The 25,457-nt window shown below is 55.5% G+C and overlaps 1 protein-coding gene across 6 annotated transcripts in view; it reads right to left on the bottom strand.

Moving 5' to 3' along the window:
• Positions 1-447: 447 nt before the first annotated feature.
• LOC139242033 (autism susceptibility gene 2 protein-like) overlaps positions 448-25,457 on the bottom strand; it is a 162,013-nt gene continuing 137,003 nt past the window's right edge. For 4 of the 6 annotated variants that reach the window (XM_070870166.1, XM_070870163.1, XM_070870168.1 and 1 more), the window contains 6 exons: positions 21,587-21,658; positions 14,726-14,855; positions 12,895-12,972; positions 11,990-12,073; positions 9,587-9,815; positions 448-1,603 (listed from right to left, as the gene is read on the bottom strand). In XM_070870166.1, coding sequence (XP_070726267.1) covers positions 466-1,603; positions 9,587-9,815; positions 11,990-12,073; positions 12,895-12,972; positions 14,726-14,855; positions 21,587-21,658 — 1,731 coding nt within the window. In that variant the 3' untranslated portion in view covers positions 448-465. The remainder of the gene's footprint in view (positions 1,604-9,586; positions 9,816-11,989; positions 12,074-12,894; positions 12,973-14,725; positions 14,856-21,586; positions 21,659-25,457) is intronic. The other 2 variants (XM_070870164.1, XM_070870167.1) reach the window with 2 other exon arrangements.

The raw sequence follows: 25,457 nt of genomic DNA, 5'->3' as shown, positions 1-25,457 counted from the left end.
ATTGACTCCGCCATCAAGTACGGTTAATTAAGCTCCTCTTCACAATGTGGATACCGTTTAAAAAAAAAAACAATACAATGAAAACTGTTGGGGCGGAGGGGAGGGAGAGGGAAGGAGGGGGGAAGGGGGGGGGGGGAAGAGAGAGGGGAGGGGGGGGGAGAAAAACAATAAAATCGCATCGCTTAAAATCACATCCCCGAACCTTTTTAAAAATGTACAAAATATTTTGTCGTGGCTTGTCTCAAAGCCACTGTATCGCACTGGTTATATAATATATAAATATTTACAGGGTTATTTTTTCTTTATGAAGGCCTTCCGTTCTTAAAAAAAAGTTGCCGACGCGCATTGAATGCTCGCGGCTGCACAGTTCAAGTTTTCATTCTTTTTTAAGACTTGGGCCCGTTGGCTCCCCCGGTCCCCCCCCCCTGCCCTCCCCACCCCCCCCCCCTCCCCCTTCCCCGTCTATTATCTCGACTCTCGGTCCTTGTGGCTGTAGGCAGCGAGCTCCCGCAAGTCGGCGGTGGAGAGGGGTGTGGGGCGGGGCCGGGGGGAAGCCGGCCGCCCGCCGCTGGCGGAGGAGGAGGAGATGAGGGGCGGAGGGGCACCCAGGGTGGCCATGGGCGGGGTCTTGCTGAGCAGGCTGCCCTGGTGCACCAGGGAGGGGCTGACCCGGGGGTAGTGGTGGTGGTGGTGGTGGTGAGGGTGGGGGTGGGGGTGGGGCCCCAGGAAGCCCGAGGCCAGCAGCCGGGCCCGCTGCTCGTACTCCTCGCGCAGCAGCAACTGCTCCTCCAGCAGGGTGCCTTGTTCCTGCTCCCGCCGGGCCTCGGCCAGCAGGCCCTCCGGCCCAAAGTCACGCAGCAGCTGGCGCTCCCGCTCGTAGAAGCGGGCCTGGGGCTGGGGCTGGGGCACGGGGTAGCGCTGGTGAAGGGGGCCCAGCTCCTGGCCCCGGTAGGCCTCCCGCCAGGGGTCGCGGAAGGGGTCCCAGCCGTAGGCCGCCAGCCGCTCGCCCCCGCCGGCCGCTGGGTGGGGGCTGACGCCCAGGAAGGGGCCGGCCAGCACCCGGTTGCGCTCCAGCACGCCCAGGCCGTTGACCTGACCCACCACCATGGGCACCTGGAGGGGGTGCAGGGAGTGGAGGGGGTGCAAGGGTCCCCCGCCGGCAACGTGACCGCGCTGGAGCTGTTGCTGCTGCGCCACCGCTTCGAACCCCGCCGCCGCCGCCGCCGCCATCTCGTGCTCCTCCTTTCTCTCCTCCTTCACCTTCACCTCGTGCTTCCTGGCCAGCTCGCGCAGCAGGCCCGGCTTGGGGCCCTCGGGGGCGGGCGGGCGGGCGTAGGGCGAGGAGTCTCGGGCGGCCGCCGAGGAGCTCTTGGACGGGCCCCGGCTGTCCTCCGCCAGGGCCGGCAGCTGGCTCTCCCGCTTGAAGTGGTCCCTGGGAGGCTCGGCCCGCTCCCGCTCCCGCTCCCGCTCCCGCTCCCGGGCCGAGCCCCGCGACTCGCTGCTGCTGGGGCAGCCCCTCTCGTCGTCCATCGCCGGGGTGGCACTGCCAGTTTTCGGGGCTGCTGGTGATGAGCGCACCGGGTGTCTGCTGTACGCACCGTCTCTGCGGACAAGACAAAGGCACCATTACAAGAGGGGGAGAGCGTGCTGTCTCTTCCGTCACCCCCCCGCCCCCACACCTCCCGAAGCTACAAAGTTACATCGGGCTCAATGTTCCCCAAAGCATTTTTTTTTGGCGTACTTGAAGAACTGCGGCCGATTTTCTGGGGCCTAAGTACAGCAAAAAAAAAACTTTAAGTTACCCCGCTGGATTTCCTCATTTTGGCCTGGCTTAACCCGACCTTTAGTTTTGGGGGTGGAGCCTTGATCTGCGCCAAAAAGATCGGGCTGCCACAGTAACCAGCGACACAATGAGAACTGAGGCTGCAAAGTGAGGCATACAGCCAGCTCCCAACACATTACAAGAATTGAAAAACTGTGTGTGTGTGTGTATATTGGGGACTGAGAATGGGACCGGACCGGGAGAATGGGACCGGACCGGGAGAATGGGGACCGAGAATGGGATTGGACCGGGAGAATGGGGACCGAGAATGGGGCCGGACCGGGAGAGTGGGGATCGAGAATGGGACCGGACTGGGAGAATGGGGCCGGACCAGGAGAATGGGGACCGAACCGGGAGAATGGGGACCGAGAATGGGACCGGACCGGGAGAATGGGGACCGAGAATGGGATCGGACCGGGAGAATGGGGACCAAGAATGGGGCCGGACCGGGAGAGTGGGGATCGAGAATGGGACCGGACCGGGAGAATGGGGCCGGACCAGGAGAATGGGGACCGAACCGGGAGAATGGGGACCGAGAATGGGACCGGACCGGGAGAATGGGGACCGAGAATGGGGCCGGACCAGGAGAATGGGGACGGACCGGGAGAATGGGGCCGGACCGGGAGAATGGGGCCGGACCGGGAGAATGGGGACCGAGAATGGGACCGGACCGGGAGAATGGGGACCGAGAATGGGACCGGACCGGGAGAATGGGGATCGAGAATGGGGCCGGACCGGGAGAATGGGGACCAAGAATGGGGCCGGACCGGGAGAATGGGGCCGGACCGGGAGAATGGGGACCGAGAATGGGACCGGACCGGGAGAATGGGGACCGAGAATGGGACCGGACCGGGAGAATGGGGACCGAGAATGGGGCCGGACCGGGAGAATGGGGACCGAGAATGGGGCCGGACCGGGAGAATGGGGCCGGACCGGGAGAATGGGGCCGGACCGGGAGAATGGGGACCGAGAATGGGGCCGGACCGGGAGAATGGGGACCGGGAATGGTGCCGGACCGGGAGAGTGGGGACCGAGAATGGGACCGGATCGGGAGAATGGGTACCGAGAATGGGACCGGTACGGGAGTATGGGGACCGAGAATGGGACAGGACCGGGAGAATGGGGACCGAGAATGGGGCCGGACCGGGAGAATGGGGCCGGACCGGGAGAATGGGGCCGGACCAGGAGAATGGGGACCGAGAATGGGACCGGACCGGTAGAATGGGTACCGAGAATGGGGCCGGACCGGGAGAATGGGGACTGAGAATGGGACCGGACCGGGAGAATGGGACCGGACCGGGAGAATGGGGACCGAGAATGGGGCCGGACCGGGAGAATGGGGCCGGACCGGGAGAATGGGACCGGACCGGGAGAATGGGGACCGAGAATGGGACCGGACCGGGAGAATGGGGACCGAGAATGGGGCCGGACCGGGAGAATGGGACCGGACCGGGAGAATGGGGACTGAGAATGGGGCCGGACCGGGAGAATGGGACCGGACCGGGAGAATGGGGACCGAGAATGGGACCGGACCGGGAGAATGGGGACCGAGAATGGGGCCGGACCGGGAGAATGGGACCGGACCGGGAGAATGGGGACCGAGAATGGGGCCGGACCGGGAGAATGGGGACCGAGAATGGGGCCGGACCGGGAGAATGGGGACCGAGAATGGGGCCGGACCGGGAGAATGGGGCCGGACCGGGAGAATGGGACCGGACCGGGAGAATGGGGACCGAGAATGGGACCGGACCGGGAGAATGGGGACCGAGAATGGGGCCGGACCGGGAGAATGGGGACTGAGAATGGGGCCGGAACGGGAGAATGGGACCGGACCGGGAGAATGGGGACCGAGAATGGGACCGGACCGGGAGTATGGGGACGGACCGGGAGAATGGGGACCGAGAATGAGGATGGACCGGGAGAATGGAGCCGGACCGGGAGAATGGGGCCGGACCGGGAGAATGGGGACCGAGAATGGGACCGGACCGGGAGAATCGGTACCGAGAATGGGACCGGACCGGGAGAATCGGTACCGAGAATGGGACCGGACCGGGAGAATGGGGACCGAGAATGGGACCGGACCGGGAGAATGGGGCCGGACCGGGAGAATGGGGACCGAGAATGGGACCGGACCGGGCGAATGGGGACCGGGAATGGGGCAGGACCGGGAGAATGGGGACCGAGAATGGGACCGGACCGGGAGAATGGGGCCGGACCGGGAGAATGGGGACCGGGAATGGGGCCGGACCGGGAGAATGGGGACCGAGAATGGGACCGGACCGGGAGAATGGGGACCGAGAATGGGGCCGGACCAGGAGAGTGGGGACCGAGAATGGGGCCGGACCGGGAGTATGGGGACCGAGAATGGGACCGGACCGGTAGAATGGGTACCGAGAATGGGTCCGGACCGGGAGAATGGGACCGGACCGGGAGAATGTGGCCGGGCCGGGAGAATGGGGCCGGACCGGGAGAATGGGGCCGGGAGAATGGGACCGGGAGAATGGGGACCGGGAGAATGGGACCGGACCGGGAGAGTGGGACCGGGAGAATGGGACCGGACCGGGAGAATGGGGACGGACCGGGAGAATGGGACCGGGAGAATGGGGACGGACCGGGAGAATGGGGACGGACCGGGAGAATGGGACCGGACCGGGAGAATGGAGCCGGACCGGGAGAATGGAGCCGGACCGGGAGAATGGGGACGGACCGGGAGAATGGGGACGGACCGGGAGAGTGGGGACGGACCGGGAGAATGGGACCGGACCGGGAGAATGGGGACGCACCGGGAGTATGGGGACAGACCGGGTGTATGGGACCGGACCGGGAGAGTGGGACCGGGAGAATGGGGACGGACCGGGAGAATGGGACCGGACCGGGAGAGTGGGACCGGGAGAATGGGGCCGGACCGGGAGTATGGGGACGGACCGGGAGAGTGGGACTGGGAGAATGGGGACGGACCGGGAGTATGGGGACGGACCGGGAGAATGAGACCGGGAGAATGGGGCCGGACCGGGAGAATGGGACCGGGAGTATGGGGACGGACCGGGAGAATGGGACCGGGAGAATGGGACCGGACCGGGAGAGTGGGACCGGGAGAATGGGGACCGGGAGAATGGGGACGGACCGGGAGAATGGGCCGGACCGGGAGAATGGGACCGGGAGAATGGGACCGGACCGGCAAGCCCTTGGGGTGGGGTTGGAGGTGAGTTACTGCTATGTGTTTTTCAATTCTTTTTGTGTGTCCGGGTAACTGCTGCGCCGATTTCCTTAAATCTAGGGAAGGTTTTTCTGGAGAGGCCACACACGCTGGCCTAAGCACAACAGGAGTAACTCTCAGCTGACCAAACTTCGGTAAATGGCCAGAATTGGCACGGGTGGCTGGTTACGCCCCCGGAAAAAAAACTGACCTAAAAAAATTGTAACTAACTGAGTTACGCTGGTGCAAATTGATTTGGAAAAACCAGTTTCCCCACTTAGGCCAAAAAAGCGGCCTGCTTCAAAAAAACGGTGCAAATCACTGGGGAAAATTGAGCCTGCAGTATTTACAGCACAAAACCTGGCCATTCGGCTGGTATTTATGCTCCACTCGAGCCCCCTCCCACCCTTCATCTCACCCCATCAACATATCATAACATAACAAACAGGAGCAGGAGTCGGCCATTCGGCCCCTCGAGCCTACTCCGCCATTTAATACGATCATGGCTGATCTGATCATGGACTCAGCTCCACTTCCCCGCCCGCTCCCCATAACCCTTCACTCCCTTATCGCTCAAAAATCTGTCTATTTCTGTCTTAAATATATTCAATGTCCCAGCCTCCACAGCTCTCTGAGGCAGTGAATTCCACAGATTTACAACCCTCTGAGAGAAGAAATTTCTCCTCATCTCAGTTTTAAATGGGCGGCCCCTTATTGTGAAACTATGCCCCCTAGTTCTAGATTCCCTTGTGAGGGGAAGCATCCTCTCTGCATCTACCCTGTTAAGCCCCCTCAGAATCTTGTATGTTTCAATAGGCTCATTCTTCAAAATTCCAATAAGTAGAGGCCCAACCTTTCTTCATAAGACAACCCCCTCATCTCTGGAATCAACCAAGTGAACCTTCTCTGAACTGCCTCCGATGCAAGTATATCCCTTCTAAATACGGAGACCAAAACTGCACGCAGTACTCCAGGTGTGGCCTCACCAATACCCTGTACAGTTGTCATCATCTTTGGGCAGTCCCTCGAAATCGAGCAAGACTTGCTTCCACTCTAAAAGTGAGTTCTCAGGTGGCTGTATAGTCCAATGCGGAAATGACAGTCTGTGTCACAGGTGGGACGGACCGAGGTTAAAGGAAAGGGCGAGTGGTTTGCCACACACTCTTTCCTCTGCGCTTGATTTCTGCATGCTCTCGGCGACGTTGTAGCAGGACATCTCTACTTTTATCCTCCATCCCCCTTGCAATAAAGGCCAACACTCCATTTGCTTTCCTAATTATCCTTCCATTCCTTTCTCCCCAACATTTTTATCCAGCTCCCCTTATATGCATCTCGATTATTCACCTCGATCACTCCCTGTGGCAGCGAGTTCCACATTCTCACCACTCTCTGGGTAAAGAAGTTTCTCCTGAATTCCCCGTTGGATTTATTGGTGACTATCGTATATTGATGGCTCACAGTTCTGGTCTCACATCTCCAAGTCTCAGGTTAAGAGGTCGGTATTTAAGATTGAGATGAAGAGGAATTTCTTCACTCAGAGGGTGGTGAATCTTTGGCATTCTCTGCCCCAGAGAGCTGTGGAGGCTCAGTCATTGAGTATATTCAAGGCTGAGATATAGATTGTTGGAACCCAAGGGAATCAAGGGTTACAGCGATCGGGCAGGAAAGTGGAGTTAAGGGAGATAATCAGCCATGACCTTATCGAATGGGATCGAGGGGCCAATTCTTATGCAAACATTTTCTCAACGTCTACCCGATCGAACCCTTTCATAATCTTAAAGACCTCTATCAGGTCACCCTCAGCCTCCTCTCGAGAAACGAACCCCACCCTGTTCAATCTTTCACGATAGTTCCGGTACAATTCCGGTAAATCTTTTCAGCACCTTCTCCAGTTCCTCTACATTTTTGTAAATGGAGAACAGAACTGTGCACAGTACTTCAAAATGTGGTCTAACCAAAGTTCGATACAAGTTTACCATAACTTCTCGACTTCTCAGTTCTATCCCTCGAGAAATGCAATGGTTTTATTAATCTGTCGCTACTTTTAGGGATATGTGTCTCTGTACCCCGAGATCTCTCTGTCCCTCTACCCCATTTAGGAGTACGTGGCTGCCTTATTCTCCTGACTAAAATGTCATCATTGTAGGTGGTCCCTCGAACCAGGATGACTGGCTTCCACACGAGTTCACAGGTGTTTCAATGAAGGACCTAATATTCCGGATCCCGAACTACATCCTGAAGGGTGGAAGATACCTGTGGGTGGATTTTTTTAACGTGGGGTGGCCGTTGAACACCAGCCACCACACGGGCTCGACAGAGCGAGGTCTTGGTCCAGTGGAAAGGATTAACCAGGACGACTGGTGACCTGCTCTGCTGCACGGACCTAGTGCACACACATATCGCAGTGTGGGCTGGGCCCGTGCTGCCCCTGGGCCCTCTCCTCTCCTGGGCCCCTCATTCGCTGCACCTTCGCCCTCGATGTTCCAGGGCCCGGCGCTCCAGCTCTATTTATAGCCCCGACCTACGATGGTGTTCTCACACAGGTCGGGGCGGCCCAACTCACACAGCGAATGAAAGTAGCAGGCCAGGTGGATGAGGTGGTTAAGAAGGCATATGGAACACTTGCCTTTATTAGCTGAGGCATAGACTACCAGACTCCCACCACCCTGTGGGTGAAGAAATTTCCCCACTAAAACTCCCCCCAATTCCTTTCATTGAAAATAGGTGCAGGAGTAGGTCATTCGGCCCTTCGAGCCTGCACCACCATTCAATATGATCATGGCTGATCATTCACCTCTGTACCCCTTTCCTGCTTTCTCTCCATACCCCTTGATCCCTTTAGCCGTAAGGGCCACATCTAACTCCCTTTTGAATATATCTAAAGAACTGGCCTCAACAACTCTCTGTGGTGGAGAATTCCACAGGTTCACAATTCTCTGGGTGAAGAAGTTTCTCCTCATCTCGGTCCGAGATGGTCGTTGACTCCTCTGCCGGGAGAAACGGCTCCTTCCTATCCACTCTGTTCAGGCTCCTCATCGTTTTCTGCACCTCAATCAGATCTCCCCTCAGCCAAGGAAAACAAAGCCCCAGCCTATCCAATCTGTCCTCATGGCTAAAATTCTCCAGTCCCGGCAACATCCTGGTGAATCTCCCCTGCACCCTCTCCGGTGCAACCACATCCTTCCTGTGGTGTGGTGACGGGAACTGTGCATGCAGTGCTCCAGCTGCGGCCTAACCAGTGTTTTACTGAAATTTACTGCCTATATTGGAACTCATTACACGCCCATTCTGCAAGTGAATTATTCTGTCGCAGTCCTCCTCATTATTTACTGCACCCCGCCCCTTTGGTGTCATCGGCAAATGATGAACAGTGGTCCCAGCACCGATCCTTGTGGAACACCACTGCTCACCATTTGCTAATCCAAATAACTACCTTTAACCCCAGCTTACTATTTTTGTAACCAGGTTGCTATCTATTCTGCTACGTATCCCTGACCTTCTGACCGTAGTCGTGAGTCTTGCCGGGTAGGTGAGTGGGCAAATGCATGGCAGATGCAGTATCATGTGGATAAATGTGAGGTTATCCACTTTGGTGGCAAAAACAGGAAGGCAGAATATTATCTGAATGGTGACAGATTAGGAAAAGGGGAGGTGCAACGAGACCTGGATGTCATGGTACATCAGTCATTGAAAGTTGGCATGCAGGTACAGCAGGCGGTGAAGAAGGCAAATGGTATGTTGGCCTTCATAGCGAGGGGATTTGAGTATAGGAGCAGGGAGGTCTTACTGCAGTTGTACAGGGCCTTGGTGAGGTCACACCTGGAATATTGTGTTCAGTTTTGGTCTCCTAATCTGAGGAAAGACGTTCTTGCTATTGAGGGAGTGCAGCGAAGGTTCACCAGACTGATTCCCGGGATGGCAGGACTGACATATGAAGAAAGACTGGATCGACTGGGCTTATATTCACTGGAATTTAGAAGAATGAGAGGTGATCTCATAGAAACATATAAAATTCTGACGGGTTTAGACAGGTTAGATGCAGGAAGAATGTTCCCGATGTTGGGGAAGTCCAGAACCAGGGGTCACAGTCTAAGGATAAGGGGTAAGCCATTTAGGACCGAGATGAGTACACAATACTCAAGGTGTGGTCTCACCAAGGCCCTATACAACTGCAGTAAGACCTCCCTGCTCCTATACTCAAATCCTCTCGCTATGAAGGCCAACATACCATTTGCCTTCTTCACCGCCTGCTGTACCTGCATGCCAACTTTCAATGACTGATGTACCATGACACCCAGGTCTCGTTGCACCTCCCCTTTTCCTAATCTGTCACCATTCAGATAATATTCTGCCTTCCTGTTTTTACCACCAAAGTGGATAACCTCACATTTATCCACATTATACTGTATCTGCCATGCATTTGCCCACTCACCTAACCTGTCCAAGTCGCCCTGCAGCCTCCATGATGATGAAGAAAATGCCCTCCCCCTGGGAGATCACCTTCACCCTATAAGTTCTCACCTGTGGCACTCCCCACCCGTCACCCTGTAACCCCCTCCCCCACTCACCTCTCCTTCTCCTCCTTGATGAAAGGAACCTCGCGCTTGTCTGTCTCCGACTCCTTGTCCAGTGGGCCGCCCCGCTCTCGCTCCCGCTCGCCTTCCCCCGGCCTGGGCCAAGGCGGGGGCGGGGTGGGGAAGGACGGGGGGGTCTGGTGCAGGCGGTTCCACTGCTCGCGAGGGCTCCCGAAGGCCTGGGCTCCCGGCCCGTCCTTGTGTGCAAACACCGTGCTGGTGGCTGCACGACAGGGAGAGAGAAAGAAAGGAAAGGTTAGAGTCTCAGTCGTGAAGGGAGGAACATGGGCACCATCCTGCGGCTCACTCTCTCTCTCTCTCTCTCTCTCTCTCTCTCTCGCCTCCGAGTCAGCAGGTCATGGATTCAAGTTCCACTCCAGAGACTCGTGCTCCATAATCCAGGCCAACATTCCCTAGTTGCTAGTAGTGACGGACCGCCGCACTGTCGGAGGGGCAGTACTGAGGGAGTGCCGCACCGTCAGAGGGGCAGTACTGAGGGAGCGCCGCACTGTCGGAGGGGGCAGTACTGAGGGAGTGCCGCACTGTCGGAGGGGCAGTACTGAGGGAGCGCCGCACTGTCGGAGGGGCAGTACTGAGGGAGCGCCGCACTGTCGGAGGGGCAGTACTGAGGGAGCGCCGCACTGTCGGAGGGGCAGTACTGAGGGAGCGCCGCACTGTCGGAGGGGCAGTACTGAGGGAGTGCCGCACTGTCGGAGGGGCAGTACTGAGGGAGTGCCGCACTGTCGGAGGGGCAGTACTGAGGGAGTGCCGCACTGTCGGAGGGGCAGTACTGAGGGAGTGCCGCACTGTCGGAGGGGCAGTACTGAGGGAGTGCCGCACTGTCGGAGGGGCAGTACTGAGGGAGCGCCGCACTTCGTTGCGAGTACTTTGGAGGTTGCAAAATGAATAACAGCTGCAAAGAGAAACCTGCCCCGCCACCCTCAGCATACGAAGGAGGGAGCCAGTGAACGTTTCCCCCCTCCCTACCACCCGTTTCCCTTCAAAACCCCCACAGCCCAGCAAATGAGCGTGGAACCGAGGGCAAGGACTGCCAACCAACGACAAAGTGCATTTATATAGTGCCTTTAACCAGCTCAGAGGCCCGGTCTACATACGGGCCCCGAGGTGTACGTGCGATGGGCCGCAGGGTCTGCGCTGAGTAAGATTGCCGAGACCCCTCCCCGATGTGCAGCAACAACAGCTCTCCCGTTGAGAGCGGATTCAGAGGCTGCACAGCTCACTGTTCAACTGATGCAGCAGAGCAGCCATGTACATTGGGTAAGGGATCCGATCATTACATTTCACCCCCCCGCCACACCGACCTCCCACTCCCCAAAGGAGTGTCACATGGTCAGCTTTCTCCACCCACCCCTTGACCAAGGCCATGGGAGTCAGTGAGCCGTCTCGCCCCCTCCGCCATTATCATCAGCACTCCAACTGACTGCACAGACCAGACTGTGTGTGTGTGTGTCGCTGTGTGTGTGTATATGTGTGTGTGTGTGTCGCTGTGTCTGTGTGTATATGTGTGTGTGTGTGGCTGTGTGTGTGTCTACCTGTGTGTGTATGTGTGTCTCTGTGTATATGTGTGTGTATATGTGTGTGTGTGTGTGTGTCTACCTGTGTGTGTATGTGTGTCTACCTTTGTGTGTGTGTCTGTGTGTATATGTGTGTGTGTGTGTCGCTGTGTCTGTGTGTATATGTGTGTGTATGTGTGTGTGTGTGGCTGTGTGTGTGTCTACCTGTGTGTGTATGTGTGTCTAGGTATGTGTGTGTGTGTCTCTGTGTATATGTGTGTGTGTGTGTTGCTATGTCTGTGTGTATATATGTGTGTGTGTGTGTCGCTGTGTCTGTGTGTGTGTGTGTGGCTGTGTCTGTGTCTACCTGTGTGTGTATGTGTGTCTACCTGTGTGTGTGTGTCTGTGTGTGTCGCTGTGTCTGTGTGTATATGTGTGTGTGTGTTGCTGTGTCTCTGTATATGTGTGTGTGTGTGTCTGTGTTGCTGTATGGACACGCGTTGGGGGTGGGTGCGCGCGTGTGTGTGTGCGCGTCGCTGTGTCTACGTCTACGTGTGTGTGTTTGTGTGTGTCGCTGTGTCTGTGTGTATATGTGTCTGTGTGTATATGTGTGTGTGTGTCTCTGTCTCTCTATGTGTGTGTGTGTGTGTGTGTGTGTGTGTGTGTGTGTGTCTGAGTGTGTGTGTGTGTGTGTGTGTGGGAGGGCTCAGTCCCACACCGGGTGTGAGATCAGGCTAACTCAGCACAGGCCGAGAACGGAGCCTGGGCTTTTCCTAGCGGACGGGGAGAGGGGTTGGAGCTGGGGCCCGGACACTTGACGAACGGCGACACACTACAGGACTGGGCTGGTGGGAGATGTCACCATCGGGGTTGCTTCACTTACCCACTGCGGGGTTCCCTAGCCCTCCGAAAGCTCCGCCAGTGAGCTGTCCAATCGCACCGTAGGTGGGGGACCTGGTGTAGGGATCTGCAGGGAACACAGCGCAGGCATGTGTTCAGACCTCAAAACACCGCTGACCATCCACGATCCCTCAGCCCCACACCCTTAAACCCAGAGACTCAAACCCCCCCACCCACACCAACCCGAACCAGTACTGAGGGAGTGCTGCACTGTCAGAGGGGCAGTACTGAGGGAGTGCCGCACTGTCGCAGGGGCAGTACTGAGGGAGTGCTGCACTGTCGGAGGGGCAGTACTGAGGGAGCGCCGCACTGTCGCAGGGGCAGTACTGAGGGAGTGCTGCACTGTCGGAGGGGCAGTACTGAGGGAGCGCCGCACTGTCGGAGGGGCAGTACTGAGGGAGCGCCGCTCTGTCGGAGGGGCAGTACTGAGGGAGTGCCGCACTGTCGGAGGGACAGTACTGAGGGAGTGCTGCACTGTCGGAGGGGCAGTACTGAGGGAGCGCCGCACTGTCGGAGGGGCAGTACTGAGGGACTGCCGCACTGTCGGAGGGGCAGTACTGAGGGAGTGCCGCACTGTCGGAGGAACAGTACTGAGGGAGTGCCGCACTGTCGGAGGGGCAGTACTGAGGGAGTGCCGCACTGTCGGAGGGGCAGTACTGAGGGAGTGCCGCACTGTCGGAGGGGGCAGTACCGAGGGAGCGCAGCAACAAGGGAACACCGCTGGTTTCCTGGGCCTGACATTCCACCCACGAGTGACAGGCAGACTAACCGGGGCACTGATTTGCTGTTTGAGGGATCAGAGTTCGCTGCACTGCACAATTCAGTGTGTGAGGGGCAGTGCGAGGGGCACGGGTGCGGACGGGGGAACGTTTCCGCTGATGGACTTACCGAGATGCGATGGAGGATTGAGGAATGTGTTGAGAGTACTCGGAGGGGCGAACGGAGAGGATGCTGGATGTACGGCACCTGGAACGAGAAGAGCCCCCCACGGAGAGAGACAGTCAGAATAGGAGCAGCGAGGGAGTCCCATCACATCCCCACCCCCACAAACCCCCCGAGCACACATCGGGGACAAGTGAGCTGGCAAACAGAGCATAGCACAGGGCAGCATACTCCAACCAACAATTTACATTTATACAGTGCTCATAGACCCGGGCTAAAGTCTGCTCCACCGTGGGTCCATCAGACTCTCAGGGTCTACGGCATAGATCCGTGAATATTACACTCGGGGTCGAAACAAGAATAACACACTTGCATTTACAGAGCGCCTTTCACAACCTCAGGACGTCCCAAAGCGCTTTACAGCCAATGAAGTACTTTTGAAACATTGTCGCTGTTGTATTGTGGGAAACGCGGCAGCAATTTGCGCACAGCAAGCTCCCACAAACAACAATGTGATAATGACCCAGATAATCTGTTTTTGTTATGTTGGTTGCGGGATAAATATTGGCCCCAGGACACCGGGGAGAACTCCCCCTGCTCTTCTTCCAAATAGTGCCCCGGGATCTTTTACATCCACCTGAGAGGGCAGACGGGGCCTCAGTTTAACGTCTCATCTGAAAGACGGCATCTCCGACAGTGCGGCACTCCCTCAGTACTGCCCCTCCGACAGTGCGGCACTCCCTCAGTACCGCCCCTCCGACAGCGCAGTACGGCGCTCCCTCAGTACTGCCCCTCCGACAGTGCGGCGCTCCCTCAGTACTGCCCCTCCGACAGTGCGGCACTCCCTCAGTACCGCCCCTCCGACAGCGCAGTACGGCGCTCCCTCAGTACTGCCCCTCCGACAGTGCGGCGCTCCCTCAGTACTGCCCCTCCGACAGTGCGGCGCTCCCTCAGTACCGCCCCTCCGACAGTGCGGCGCTCCCTCAGTACTGCCCCTCCGACAGTGCGGCGCTCCCTCAGTACTGCCCCTCCGACAGTGCGGCGCTCCCTCAGTATTGCTCCTCCCACAGTGCGGCACTCCCTCAGTACTGCACTGGAAGTTTCAGTCTAGATTTTTGTGCTCAAGTCCCTGGGGTGGGCCTTGAACCCACAACCTTCTGCCTCAGAGGCAAGTGTGTTGACACAACAGGCATTCAGGTGTGAGAGATTCCGGGGCATGGGTTACAGGCGGAGGGCGGAGGGTTATACGTTCCTCGGGACACTGAGGAGATCTTAAGAGAAGTGTTGTTTTACCTGGGTAGGTGCGGCTCCAACAACACTCGAGACGCTCGACACCGTCCAGGACAAAGCAGCCCCGCTCGATCGACACGCTACCCACCACCTTCAACACTCACTTCCCTTCACCACCGGCGCACCGTGGCTGCGGTGTGTACCATCCACAAGATGCACTGTGGCAACTCGCCAAGGCTTCTTCGGCAGCACCTCCCAAACCCACGACCTCTACCATCCAGAAGGACAAGGGCAGCAGGTCTATGGGAACACCACCACCTCCACGTTCCCCTCCCAGTCACACACCATCCCGACTGGGAAATATATCGGCCGTTCCTTCATCGTCGCTGGGTCACAATCCTGGAACTCCCTCCCTAACAGCACTGTGGGAGCACCTTCACCACACGGACTGCAGCGGTTCAAGAAGGCGGCTCACCACCACCTTCTCAAGGGGCGATTAGGGATGGCCAATAAATGCTGGGCCTTGCCAGCGACGCCCACATCCCAGGAACAAACAATAACAAATACAGCTTCTGCCCGCCCTCTCCCCGGCAACACTTGGCTGTACCTGTCGCGGTGAAGAGTGTGGCGGGCCTGGTAAGGTCGTGCGAGTGTGCGATGGGTCCGAAGACGCTGGGGCCCCGGGTCAGGAGGTCGGTCTTGGTGAAGTCCAGCTTGTGGTGATCCATGTGCATCATCTGGAATGAGAGGGGTGAGAGAGCCGAGATCAGGGAACAGGGAAACTGATAAAGGTCGTGCAGTGGCCGCAGGGATTACACGGATTGCCGCTGAGGAGAACGTTTTTGGGGGGGGAGGGGGGCGGGGGCCAGGGAGCAGGGTCCTACATCGGCTCCTGGTTAAGCAACGCCTCAATTTCAAAATTCTCATCTTTGTTTACAAATCCTTTCATGGCCCTCGCCCCCTCCCTATCTCTGTAACCTCCTCCAGCCCCTACACCCCTCCCTATCTCTGTAACCTCCTCCAGCCCCTACACACCTCCCTATCTCTGTAACCTCCTCCAGCCCCTACACTCCTCCCTATCTCTGTAACCTCCTCCAGCCCCTACACTCCTCCCTATCTCTGTAACCTCCTCCAGCCCCTACACACCTCCCTATCTCTGTAACCTCCTCCAGCCCCTACACTCCTCCCTATCTCTGTAACCTCCTCCAGCCCCTACACCCCTCCCTATCTCTGTAACCTCCTCCAGCCCCTACACCCCTCCCTATCTCTGTAACCCCCTCCAGCCCCTACACCCCTCCCTATCTCTGTAACCTCCTCCAGTCCCTACACCCCTCCCTATCTCTGTAACCTCCTCCAGCCCCTACACCCCTCCCTATCTCTGTAACCTCCTCCAGCCCCTACACCCCTCCCTATCTCTGTAACCTCCTCCAGCCCCTACACCCCTCCCTATCTCTGTAACCTCCTCCAACCCCTACACCCCTCCCGATCTCTGTAACCTCCTCCAGCCCCTACACCCCTCCCTATCTCTGTAACCTCCTCCAGCCCCTACACCCCTCCCTATCTCTGTAACCCCCTCCAGTCCCTACACCCCGAGATCTCTGCGCTCCTCTAATTCTGCCCTCCTGACCATCCCTGATTATAATCGCTCCACCATCGGTGGCCGTGCCTTCTGTTGCCTGGGCCCCAAGCTCTGGAACTCCCTCCCTAAACCTCTCTGCCTCTCTACCCTCCTTTAAGCTGCTCCTCAAAACCTACCTCTTTGACCCAGCTTTTGGTCACCTGCCGTAATTTATTCTTGTGTGGCTTGGTGTCAAATTTATTTGTTTTGTCTTAAAACACTCCTGTGAAGCACCTTGGGACGTTTTACTACGTTAAAGGCGCTATATGAATACAAGTTGTGGTTGCTGAATTCAAACCAGCTCCTCCCCTGGAACTCGACTGCCTTCGCTTGGTGAGAGTCGGAGGTTGTCCGTCGTACTCCGGGGCTTCTCGCCCCTTCTACTCTTCCCGTCTGAGATGGACCTACCCGTTCTCCTCCTGGTCGACGGGTGTCTGCATCTGGGCTGACCACAGGGACAGGAGGAGGCTGTTCAGCCCCTCAATGGCTGATCCACACCTCAATTCCATCTCCCTGTCTTAGCTCCATATCCCTCGATACCCTGACCCAACAAAAATCTATGGATCTCAGTCTTGAATATTTCAATTGACCCCTGAATTCCACAGCCTTTTGGGGAAGAGTTTTCCAGATTTCCACCACCCTTTGTGTGAAGAAGTGCTTCCTGACATCACCCCTGAATGGCCTGGCTCTAATTTTAAGGCTGTGCCTCCCTTGTTCTAGACTCCACCCACCAAGCAAATCGTTTCTCTCTACCTACCCTATCAACCCCTCTAATCATCTTAAACATAAGAAATAGGAGCAGGAGTCGGCCATTCGGCCCCTCGAGCCTGCTCCGCCATTTAATACGATCATGGCTGATCTGATCATGGACTCAGCTCCACTTCCCCGCCCGCTCCCCATAACCCCTTATCGATTAAGAAACCGTCTATTTCTGTCTTAAATATGTTCAATGTCCCAGCTTCCACAGCTCTCTGAGGCAGTGAATTCCACAGATTTACAATCCTCTGAGAGAAGAAATTCCTCCTCATCTCAGTTTTAAATGGGCGGCCCCTTATTCTAAGATCGTGCCCCCTAGTTCTAGTCTCCCCCATCAGTGGGAACATCCTCTCTGCATCCACCTTGTCGAGCCCCCCTCATAATCTGATACGTTTCGATAAGATCACCTCTCGTTCTTCTGAATTCCAATGAGTAGAGGCCCAACCTACTCAACCTTTCCTCATAAGTCAACCCCCTCATCCCCGGAATCAACCGAGTGAACCTTCTCTGAACTGCCTCCAAAGCAAGTATATTCTTTCGTAAATATAAAAACCAAAACTGCACGCAGTACTCCAGGTGTGGCCTCACCAATACCCTGTATAACTGGAGCAAGACTTCCCTGCTTTTATACTCCATCCCCCTTTGCAATAAAGGCCAAGATTCCATTGGCCCTTCCTGATCCCTTGCTGTACCTGCATACTAACCTTTTGTGTTTCATGCACAAGTAACCCCCAGGTCCCGCTGTACTGCGGCACTTTGCAATCTTTCTCCATTTAAATAATAACTTGCTCTTTGATTTTTTTTCTGCCAAAGTGCATGACCTCACACTTTCCAACATTATACTCCATCTGCCAAATTTTTGCCCACTCACTTAGCCTGTCTATGGCCTTTTGCAGATTGGTTGTGTCCTCCTCACACATTGCTTTTCCTCCCATCTTTGTATCATCAGAAAACTTGGCTACGTTACACTCAGTCCCTTCTTCCAAGTCATTAATTCAGATTGTAAATAGTTGGGGTCCCAGCACTGATCCCTGCGGCACCCCACTAGTTACTGATTGCCAACCCGAGAATGACCCATTTATCCCGACTCTCTGTTCTCTGTCAGTTATCCAATCCTCTATCCATGCTAATATATTACCCCCAACCCTGTGAACAGCTTGATTAGATCATCCCTGAATCTTCTCAACTCCAGGGAATACAAGCCTACTCTGTGCAACCTTTTTAGCCCCCGGAATTGTTCTGGTCAATCTGCATTGCACACGCTCCGAGGCCAATATATCCTTGCTGAGGTCCTCCACATGGAGCCTGTAAGGAACCGGGCAGGATCAGGTTCAGGGGGCAGGGAGGTGATAGACCCCTGCGACCGCCCCCACCCCTGCTACCGACTGACGCTGGCTATGACAGCCAGCTTAGGGCGGGACGTGGTTAGCAAAGGCCACTCAATAAGATCAGGGCTGATATTCTACCTCAACGACACCTTCCCGCACTATCCCCATATCCCTTGGTTGACTGAGTATCCAAAAACCTATGGCTCTGTCTTGAATGTAGTCAACGAGAGAACAGCTCCACAGGTCGGGCTATAAACGAGCTGGAATGACGGGCCCTGGAGCATAGTGGGTCCCCGACCTGTGAGAGAACAGCTCCACAGGTCGGGCTATAAACGAGCTGAGCGACAGGCCCTGGAACATCGTGGGTCCCCGACCTGTGAGAGAACAGCTCCGCAGGTCGGGCTATAAACGAGCTGGAATGACGGGCCCTGGAGCATAGTGGGTCCCCGACCTGTGAGAGAACAGCTCCACAGGTCGGGCTATAAACGAGCTGGAGCGACAGGCCCTGGAACATTGTGGGTCCCCGACCTGCGAGAGAACAGCTCCACAGGTCGGGCTATAAACGAGCTGGAATGACGGGCCCTGGAACATCGTGGGTCCCCGACCTGTGAGAGAACAGCTCCACAGGTCGGGCTATAAACGAGCTGGAACGACGGGCCCTGGAGCATAGTGGGTCCCCGACCTGTGAGAGAACAGCTCCACAGGTCGGGCTATAAACGAGCTGGAATGACGGGCCCTGGAACATAGTGGGTCCCCGACCTGTGAGAGAACAGCTCCACAGGTCGAGCTATAAACGAGCTGGAGCGACAGGCCCTGGAACATGGTGGGTCCCCGACCTGCGAGAGAACAGCTCCACAGGTCGGGCTATAAACGAGCTGGAATGACAGGCCCTGGAACATCGTGGGTCCCCGACCTGCGAGAGAACAGCTCCACAGCTCGGGCTATAAACGAGCTGGAATGACGGGCCCTGGAACATTGTGGGTCCCCGACCTGTGAGAGAACAGCTCCACAGGTCGGGCTATAAACGAGCTGGAGCGACAGGCCCTGGAACATCGTGGGTCCCCGACCTGTGAGAGAACAGCTCCACAGGTCAGGCTATAAACGAGCTGGAGAAGCGTACCACTCCAACCTCCAGCACTAGCTGCTCCAAGTGTGCGACAATTTTGAGGTGGGTGACGTCATCGAAACCCTGGTTGCCGTTTTGGAGCGTGGGCAGGGACATCGGTGGGGCCCAGGTACAGAGGAGTGGGAAGGTCGGGGCGGATGAGCGGCAAGTGCTAGTGACGAGATGCGGCGAATGTTTGGTGCGGAGGAGCGGCGAGGGATCGTGGCGGAGGGTACGGCTCCCAGTAGAGCCGAGGGCCCAGGGGCAGCACGGACCAGCCCACACTGTGCGATATGAGAGCGCACTGGGTCCGTGCAGCAGAGCTGGTCTTCAGTCGTCCCTGGTTCAACCCTTACCACTGGACCAAGACCAAGCTCTGTCAAGCCCGTGTGGTGGCTGATGTGCAACGGCCACCCCACGTTAAAAATATCCACCCACAGGCATCTTCCACCCCCTCAATTGAAGTTCAAGACCTGGAACATCGGGTCCTTCATCCAAACACCTGTGAACTCGTGTGGAAGCAAGTCACCCTCGTTCGAGGGATCACGTATGATAATGATGACTCAACGACTGAGCAGGAGGCCATTGGGCCTATCATGCCTGTGCTGGCTCTATAAATGGCCAATCCAATTAGTCCCACAACCCTCCCCCCCGCCCCCCCCCCCCCCCGGGTCTTTCCCAACAGCCCAGAAAATGTTCTCTTTTTAAGTATTTATCCGATTTCATTCTGAAAGTTATGACTGAATCTGCTTCCACCGCCCTTTCAGGCAGCGCGTTCCAGATCACAACAACTCGCTGCATGTCAAACAAAAGTCACCCGAGATCGCTCTCGAGCCCCCCTCCACCCACTGCCAATCGCCTTAAATCTTTGTCCCTTCCGCCAATGGGAACAGTTTCTCTCCATCTACTCGGTCCAGACCCCTCATGATTTTGAACATCTCCATCAAATTTCCTCTCAATCTTTGCTGCTCTAAGAACATAAGAAATAGCAGCAGGAGTAGACCATTCAGCCCCTCGAGCCTGCTCCGCCATTCAACAAGATCACGGCTGATCTTCTACCTCAACTCCACCTTCCTGCACTATCCCCTTGACTCCTTTAATATCCAAAAATCTATCATAGAAAACATAGAAATATAGAAAATAGGTGCAGGAGTAGGCCATTCAGCCCTTCGAGCCTGCACCACCATTCAATATGATCATGGCTGATCATTCATCTCAGTACCCCATTCCTGCTTTCTCTCCACACCCCTCGATCCCTTTAGCCGTAAGGGCCACATCTAACTCCCTTTTGAATATATCTAACGAACTGGTCTCAACAACTTTCTGTGGTAGAAAATTCCACAGGTTCACCACTCTCTGAGTGAAGAAGTTTCTCCTCATCTCGGTCCTAAATGGCTTACCCCTTATCCTTAGACTGTGACCCCTGGTTCTGGACTTCCCCAACATCGGGCACATTCTTCCTACATCTAACCTGTCCCGTCCCATCAGAATTTTATATGTTTCTATGAGATCCCCTCTCATTCTTCTAAATTCCAGTAAATATAAGCCTAGTCGATCCAGTCTTTCTTCATAGGTCTGTCCTGCCATCCCGGGAATCAGTCTGGTGAACCTTCGCTGCACTCCCTCAATAGCAAGAATGTCCTTCCTCAGATTAGGAGACCAAAACTGTACACAATACTCCAGGTGTGGTCTCACCAAGGCCCTGTACAACTGCAGCAAGACCTCCCTGCCCCTGTACTCAAATCCCCTCGCTATGAAGGCCAACATGCCACTTGCTTTCTTCACCGCCTGCTGTACCTGCATGCCCACTTTCAATGACTGATGTACCATGACACCCAGATCGATCTCTGTCTTGAATATACTCAACGATATACACAGCCCTCTGGGGTAGAGAATTGCAGAGACTCACCACCCTCTGAGTGAAGAAATTCCTCCTCATCTCCGTCCTAAAATGGCCGACCCCTTATTCTGAGACAAGCTTCTCCAGTCTATCCACGTAACTGAAGTCCTTCATCACTGGTACTTGAGTAAATTCTGCACCCTCTCAGCACAAGTTGTTAGGGAGGGGACGCAGGTGTGTTGGATAAAGTAAGTGGTTTAATTTTAACGGGGGTGCAGGAACAGAGACATCCGGGGGCGTACGGACACAAATCTTTGAAGGTGGCAGGTCAGGTTGAGATGGCCGTTAAAAAAGCCGATGGGGTCCTTGGCTTTATAGAGGGATACAGTACAAAAGGAAGGAAGTTATTGCTAAACTTGTATAAAACACTGGTTGAGTATTGTATCCAATCCTGTGCACCGCACTTTAGGAAGGATACGAAGGCCTTGGAGAGGGTGCAGAGGAGATTTACTAGAATGGTCCCAGGGAGCGAGGGACCTCAGTTACATGGAGAAGCTGGGATTGTTCTCCTTGGAGCAGAGAAGGTTAAGGGAGAGATTTAATAGAGGCGTTTAATCACAAAAGGGGTTTTCCTAGAGTAGATGAGGAGAAATAGTTTTCAATGGCAGGAGGGTCAATAATTTGAGGACACAGACTGAAGATCAACGGTAAAAGCAGAGGCAGGCACCGGGAATAGCGGAAACAGAGAGCTGGGGGGCGGGGGGGGGAAGAGAATTAAAAGGCAAACAATTCAGTTTGAACGTGTCAAATAACGGATGTACCTTGTTCTTCTCTTGATGCCGATAGATCATCCACGCGATTCGCACGTGCATCGCACACCATTTACCGGGCTTCTGTGGGGACAGAGAAAGAAAAAATGGTCAGGACCCGCACCTCAAAAGACCACACAGCTTCCCGAGAAAAGAAAAATAACTTGGCTTTAAAACTGGGGTGGGGTAAACGGGGGGGGGGGGGAGTGAGAGAGAGAACACAATGATAAGGGGAGAAAATAGTTTCTGCGCATCTCGCTCTATCAAATCTCTATCATTCTAAACACCTCGATCAGATCACATAATATAAGAAATAGGAGCAGGAGTCGGCCATTCGGTGCCTCGAGCCTGCTCCGCCATTTAATACAATCATGGCTGATCCGATCATGGACACAGCTCCACTTCCCCGCCCGCCCCCTTATCGGTTAAGAAACTGTCTATTTCTGTCCTTAAATATATTCAATGTCCCGGCTTCCACAGCTCTCTGAGGCAGCGAATTCCACAGATTTACAACCCTCTGAGAGAAGAAATTCCTCCTCATCCCAGTTTTAAATGGGCGGCCCCTTATTCTAAGATCATGCCCCCTAGTTCTAGTCTCCCCCATCAGTGGGAACATCCTCTCTGCATCCACCTTGTCAAGCTCCTTCATAATCTGATACGTTTCAATAAGATCCCCTGAATCACCCGCTTGACCTTCTGTACTCAAGGCGAATACAAGCCACTTCTGTGCAACCTGTCCTCGTGATTTAATCCTCGCAGTCCTGGTATCGGTTTAGCGAATCTGTGCTGCTCCCCCACCTCCAAGTCCAATATATCCTCCCCAAGGGCTTTCACAGGGAGTACTTCAGCAAACTGCCTCATGGCCGGGGAGCGAGGACCTTTCAAAATGATACCGGGTTAACTAGTGGGGACCGGTTGCATCGGCTAGGCTTGTATTCCTGTGTGTTTAAGAGATTGTGGGGCGATCGGATCGATAATTAAAGGATGCAATAGGGTAGATACGTCGCCGAGAACATGTGGAAACCAAGCGGAAGGAGCGTGCGGCAAACCAGACTCCCCACCCACCCTTTCCTTCAACCCCGCCTGTGACAGAGACTGTAATTCCCGTATTGGACTGTACAGCCACCTGAGAACTCACTGAGAGTGGAAGCAAGTCTCCCTTGATTTCGAGGGACTGCCTATGATGATGATGAAAACAACGGTACAGGGTATTGGTGAGGCCACACCTGGAGTACTGCGTACAGTTTTGGTCTCCGTATTTAAGGAGGGATATACTTGCATTGGAGGCAGTTCAGAGAAGGTTCACTCAGTTGATTCTGGAGATGAGGGGATTGTCTTATGAAGAAAGGTTGAGTAGGTTGGGCTTATACTCATTGGAATTCAGAAGAATGAGAGGGGATCTTATTGAAACGTATAAGATTCTGAGGGGGCTTGACAAGGTGGATGCAGAGAGGATGTTTCCCCTCGTGGGGGAATCTAGAACTAGGGGGCATAGTTTCAGAATAAGGGGCCGCCCATTTAAAACTGAGATGAGGAGGAATTTCTTCTCTCAGAGGGTTGTAAATCTGTGGAATTCTCTGTCCCAGAGAGCTGTGGAGGCTGGGTCATTGAATATATTTGGGGTGGAGAGAGACAGATTTTTGAGCGATAGCGGGGTCAGGAGTTGTAGGGAGCAGGCAGGGAAGTGGACCTAAGGCCAAGATCAGATCAGCCATGATCTTATTAAATGGCGGAACAGGCGCCAGGGGCTGTTTGGCCTGCTCCTGCTCCTATTTCATATGTTCTTATGAGAGGAGTCTGCAACTTTCATGGTCCGGAAACAGGCTCTTTGGGGCTTGGTTATTGCCGTCTGATCTGGGCACCAGGAAAGGAAGGAGAGCAACAAGAGAAAGCAGGTGGACAGTTAGCACAGCCCTGTGAGCAAGGAAGACAGGGAAGCGAAGGGTCAAGGCCACGGGGAGACGATGGGACGGCCGGCCCACAGTAGAGGGAATCTACAAACTCCAACTGACCCCGAGAAACCTTCGGCAAACTCGGGATGGTTATGCTCAATTCTTCTCTAACCGAGTTGCATCAATTACACCTTGTAGCTTAAAAGGAACATACCAAGTAGCACACAGCTGCACAGTAGCAGCAGAAGAGTACAAAGTGCCTCACATGACACAACACCCGTCTCTATAAAGCAGCATACCATTCAACGTCACAGGAGGTCCGCTCGTTTACATTAAAAACCGCACCTCAGTGAGGACTCAAGTCATGCCAAAGACCCAACGCTTTGCCAGAGATGGAAAAACACTCTTCGAATTCTCAAAATTGGCCAGAATGTTAGTTTGCAAAGTTCACCCACAATACAGCAATTTGACTCTAAGTGACCCAAGGCCATGTTTACTTAACATATTAAGAGTTTGTGGTTTTAAAAGGGCCACAGTTCTATCTCAACAGAATAAGATTTTGTACATTGCACAGTACAGTGCTCTTGCCCTTATAAAACAGTGCATCATTCAACTTACCATGAGCAACGCTTCGGGAGGTCTGTTAGTATATATATATATATATATAGTCTAGTCCTTGCATTGCAGGTCACACTTTGCATACACTCCTACGAATGTAAACTTAATTATTTCTTTAAAAAGTGCAAGAGGAAGAAAGCCATTTCCTGCCCTTTGTTCTGATCTTGAGATAACTTGGCAGCTGCCGATCTAAAGGAAGTTCTCCAAACAGATGCAATAAGACTCTGACTGACCTCCGAACATGCTGAGTTAAGATGACTTCCCTGCCTTCTCAGGCGGACATATAAAAGATACTGTAACTATTGGTACTGGACTTATTTTGACAGACAGGCGATTATCCAGCCCCGCCATCGCCAGCCAGCTGCACTTTTTTTGACAGACATGCGACCAGCCACGCCCCTGTCAAGCTCCACACCCGACCGAATCATTCCAGGTACCTGAGGCTCCAACTCTCTTCACCCGCTCAGGCCCAGGCCCTCTCCCCTCTGCCCCCCCGCCCCCTCCCTCCCCCCCACCCGATGGCCTCTCTTCGCCTGGCCGGCCTTGGGGCTGAGAGGGGGAGAGTGAGAGGCTGGGGGGGGGGGGAGAGGGGGAGTGAGAGAGGCTGGGGGAGGGGGAGGGGGGAGAGTGAGAGAGGCTGGGGAGAGGGGAGGGGGAGAGTGAGAGAGGCTGGGGAGAGGGATGGGGAAGAGAGGCTGGGGAAAGGGGAGGGGGAAGAGAGGCTGGGGAGAGGGGAGGGGGAGAGAGGCTGGGGAGGAGGGGGAGAGTGAGAGAGGGGAGAGTGAGAGGCGCTAGGGGAGGAGGGGAAGAGGGGCTGGGGAGAGGGGAGGGGGAGAGTGAGAGAGGCTGGGGAGAGGGGAGGAGAAGAGAGGCTGGGGAGACGGGAGGGGGAAGAGAGGCTGGGGGGGAGGGGGAGAGTGAGAGAGGGGAGAGGGGGAGAGTGAGAGGCGCTAGGGGGGGAGGGGGAGAGGGGCTGGGGAGGGGAGGGGGAGAGAGAGATGGCCTTGGGGGGGAGTGAGAGAGGCTAGGGAGGGGGAGAGTGAGAGAGGCTAGGGAGGGGAGGGGAGAGACAGAGGGGCTGGGGAAGGGGGAGGGGGAGAGTGAGAGAGGCTGGGGGTGGGGAGAGTGAGAGAGGCTGGGGGTGGGGAGAGAGAGAGGGACTGGGGGGGGAGTGAGAGAGGCTAGGGAGGGGGAGAGTGAGAGAGGCTAGGGAGGGGAGGGGAGAGACAGAGGGGCTGGGGAGGGGGGAGAGGGGAGAGTGAGAGAGGCTGGGGGGGGAGGGGGCGAGAGAGAGGCTGGGAGAGGGAGGGGAAGAGAGACTGAGGAGAGGGGAGGGGGAGAGTGAGAGAGGCTGGGGAGAGGGATGGGGAAGA

The sequence above is a fragment of the Pristiophorus japonicus genome, unplaced genomic scaffold (genome assembly GCF_044704955.1).
Source record: "Pristiophorus japonicus isolate sPriJap1 unplaced genomic scaffold, sPriJap1.hap1 HAP1_SCAFFOLD_118, whole genome shotgun sequence".
In the NCBI taxonomy this organism is placed as follows: Eukaryota; Metazoa; Chordata; class Chondrichthyes; family Pristiophoridae; genus Pristiophorus; species Pristiophorus japonicus.
This window is presented reverse-complemented; position numbering and strand designations above follow the sequence as displayed.